This window comes from Echinops telfairi, unplaced genomic scaffold (genome assembly GCF_000313985.2).
Source record: "Echinops telfairi isolate 266 unplaced genomic scaffold, ASM31398v2 ScPeMD7_7457;HRSCAF=8495, whole genome shotgun sequence".
Taxonomy (NCBI): domain Eukaryota; kingdom Metazoa; phylum Chordata; class Mammalia; order Afrosoricida; family Tenrecidae; genus Echinops; species Echinops telfairi.
In genome coordinates this window covers 19,344,724-19,348,463 of record NW_022111357.1, presented here as the reverse complement: position 1 = coordinate 19,348,463, position 3,740 = coordinate 19,344,724, and the positions used below count along the sequence as shown (strand labels likewise).

Genomic DNA, 3,740 nt, shown 5'->3' with positions numbered 1-3,740 from the left:
AGCGTGGGTGCTGGCCCGAGACCACCCACATGTTCAGGACCCTGGCTCATCACCCTCAGACTGTGCTCCGGACCCATCCCTGTGTGTATATACGGAACACAGCCAGCCTAGCGGCCCACCTGCCTCAAAGTTGTGTGTGTGGGGTGGGGAGTTCATTCTCTATGGAGAATCCTCGGCCTGCCCTTTTTCCTGGAGGTCCCCGCTCCCCAGGGACATGACAGTGGCCCTCCTTAACCTCCGCCCCCACTGTGGGCACTCTCATCAGAATGGCCTCCCTTCCCTGAAAGGCAGAGGACCGCCCTCCAAGTTCACATTAGATGCAGAGTCTCAGGGCGGGCCCATCCCAGTCTGTGGGTGGGGACAGCTCTCAGGGGGACCTACAGAAGGTGTGGCCCCTCCAGGCCTGGTGGTGGCCAGGCCATGTGGCTGGATCTTCAGTCAGGGGACTCGGGGCCTGGCTGTCCATATGCTACAGCCTCTAGCCGGCCAATTCCTGGTGGCCTCTCTTAGCCCCCTACCCCACCCCCACCCCCATCTCCTCAGGCCCTGGAGAAACACTGCCGGACCTCAGGCGGCTTCTCGGGGATCCAAGACGTCTACAGCAGCCTCCCCAACCACGACAACAGGCAGCAGAGCTTTTTCCTGGCAGAGACCTTGAAGTGAGTTGGGGGAGGCGGCACTTTTCTGGGGGACAGGGCCGGGGGAGGGGCGGGGCAGGCAGCTTCCTTTCCCCTCACCAGTACTTAAGCCCTGTTTCAGAAGACTGGGCAGTGAGGAGGGGTTGAGGCCCACGAGGTGACAGGTCTGCTGAGCCTGGAGCCCCGGCCAGTCCTCCCAAGAGGGCAAGCCCTGTGCCAGGACGTCACCCTGCGACCTCTGCCCGCCGGTTCTTGGTTGTCCGGAACCGGGTCCTCACGGGCGCCGCGTAAGAACAGTTGTGACAGGGTAAAGGTGGACGCCTGCCAGGGGCATGTGGAGAGTGAGCGGATGTGCCTGCCCTGTCCCCAAGGCCAGTACTGGCCACTGCTGTCCTCTCCTCCCTCCCTCCCTCCCTCCGCAGCAGTGCTGTTCCCAGGGGCAGCCTCTCAGGCCCTGGCCTCTAGGGCAGGCTGGAGAGGTCCAGGCCCTGCAGTCAGAGAGGCTCCAGCCCAGGGCAGCTGCTTCATTCAGTGCCGTCAGCTAACAACCTACGTTCAAGGGCAGAGCCCTGCTTCTGGAGGCTGTAAGGTGGTACGTGTGTGAGTCAGGGTAAACTAGGGGAACAAATCCACAGAAACTCATATGTATAAGAGAGAGTTTTATGTAAAGGGTAATTATACATCAAGAAAGCATCCCAACCCAGTGCTGCCCAAGCCCACGAGTCTGACATTAGCCCATATGCCCAACACCAATCCACAAAGTCCTCCTCCACCTCACAAAACACACACTAGGATGCCAACTGCAGGAGGAAAGCCGAGTCAGTGAACATGTAAGCATCTCAGCGCTGGCAGGGGTCTCCTCATGGCTGCTCCAGCACCCAGGGCTGCATCGGGGTAGATCCATGCGGCTTCTCCTCAGGGATGTCTCGCAGGAAGTGAGCCTTGCAAGCTGAAGCAGGGAACTGCTAAGGCAGCTGCGCCCTGGTCCAACCATCAGAAAGCAGGAGACCCGAGAACTCGAAAGGCGAGGCTCACGGAGCCATTTATCCCTCTGTCCTTCAATTAACCCCACATGTGTTTATCGGCCAGGTTGGCACAATGAACCTGAACTATCTCAGCATGTGTACGGATTTGGACTGGGGCAGCACTCGGGCCATGCTGGGAAGTAGAAAAAGTGGGCTGTGAGGGCCCTGGCAAGGCAGGGGGCCAGGCAGGCAAAGTACCTGAGGGAAGCTGGCAGGTGTAAGGCAGGGGACACAGCCAGGATTAAACCTGGTCTGCCTGACCCCAAAGTCCAGGGCCTGCCTGGGCGACCCCAGCCCACTTCCCTGGGACGAGCCCCGTGAGCAGCCCCCGGCCCTGACACTGTGTCTCCTCCCTGCTCCCTCCGGCCCACAGGTATCTCTATCTCCTGTTCTCTGAAGATGACGTGTTCTCCCTGGAAGACTGGGTGTTCAACACCGAGGCCCACCCACTCCCAGTGAACCACGTGAACAGCTCCAGCCCCAACCCCGGGCCCGGCCGGGCCCAGGCGGGACACTGACCCCATCCTCCCTGAAGCCCTGGGGCCGCCAAGGGCGGGCCTTGCCTTTTCGGGACTTGGGACTCTTCTCAAAGGGCTGGGAACGTGGACCCGCCCTGCAGACCCCGGCCGGCCGGTCTGTGAGCTCCACTTCTCCTCTGTGAGGAGACACGGACTGGGAGTCGCAGCCGGCCGGCCCTCCTTTCTAGGGAGAGTTTTTACAGAAACCCGCTCCACTTTGCCATTCCAGGGCCAGAGGACCGCAGTTTGTAGCCCCCTCCCCATATTAGCCTCACTTCTGTTCGTTTTGCTTGGTTCCTCTTCGCTCTCCAGTTGGGTTTTTAATCACAGTTCTGTTGTTTTCAAAACCCTACGCTTTCCGAAGCGGCTCCCCGAGCAACGACCTATGCAGCGCGCCTGGGGAACCGCGACCCGGTTATATACTTTCAGAGCTCTGGCCCCGCGTTTATCTGTTCAGTTACGCATCATTTACCTTTTCGTTGAGGAGGGGGCTCCCCTTTGATTTGGATATAAGTGTTATGAATCGCTAGTACTATTTTCATTATTGTATCGGGAAAAAATTATCTGTGAACTAGAATAAACGTTTATTGAATAAGAAACCCAGTCTGGGCTCTGTGCGTCCGCGACACCCGGGACTTCGAAGCTCGCAGGATCATCAGAAAGGAGGATTAACAAGCTGGTAGCACAGGGCTAAGTTCGTCCAGCAGGAACCACAACCCCCTCACCGCTATGCTCTTCCCTTGACACTGGGCTTGATCTGGTCAGAGGAGCCCTGGTGGCGCAGTGGTTGGACTGTGGGCTGCGGTACCCAAGTTCAGAAGCACTTGGTACCCAACTGTGATACACAGTTCAAAAGCACCAGCTGCTCTACAAGAGAAAGACGGGCGTCCTCCTCCCATAAGCCCTCAGTCTCAGAGCCCGCAGGGCAGTTCTACCTTGTCCCATAGGGTCACCATAGTCAGCCCCGACTCGATGGCAGTGAGTTGGGGGCTTTTCTGGTGTCTGTTCAGAGGGGTGACGCTTATGAAGAGGGGCAGCGGCCCCATAGCCCCATAGCTGAGGCCACATAGCACGTAAGGCAGAGTGAGACCCCGCCCCGTGGTTTCCTGCCCGCTTCCTCCTGTCACTTGTTCCATCAGTCAGCAAGCACCAGGGGCTTCGGGAAGTTTGTGGACACACTCCGCGTTGCCTTTAATGCCATCTCTCCACGGCCCTCTGAAGTCCCTTCCTTGCTGGGCAAGTGCCGGCAAGGGCCCAGGCACGAGCTAGATGCCAGGAACACGGCTAGGGGCAGGGCAGGCCTGTCTGTCGGGGCAGTGGACAGCCAAGGAGGGGGCAATGGGAGACTCTCAAGTGTGCACATAGATAAGGTGAAATGAGAGGCCAATGGCTGAGGCAGTGACCAGGACACACCTCGGACGGACGGTCAGAGACCTGGAAGGTAGAAGGAACAGCAGGTAGAGTGTCCTACAGATGAGCAAGCACCCCCACGTGTCCACTTTCCACTCCCCCAAGTGACTAACTTGGGCCCCCTGGGAGGGGGCCTCTCTTCAGAGCAA

General features: G+C 58.9%; 1 protein-coding gene across 1 annotated transcript in view; it reads left to right on the top strand.

Moving 5' to 3' along the window:
• MAN1C1 (mannosidase alpha class 1C member 1) overlaps positions 1-2,780 on the top strand; it is a 159,724-nt gene extending 156,944 nt beyond the window's left edge. Inside the window, exons 11-12 of the mRNA XM_045298931.1 lie at positions 544-659; positions 2,037-2,780. Coding sequence (XP_045154866.1) covers positions 544-659; positions 2,037-2,181 — 261 coding nt within the window. The 3' untranslated portion in view covers positions 2,182-2,780. The remainder of the gene's footprint in view (positions 1-543; positions 660-2,036) is intronic.
• Positions 2,781-3,740: the final 960 nt, after the last annotated feature.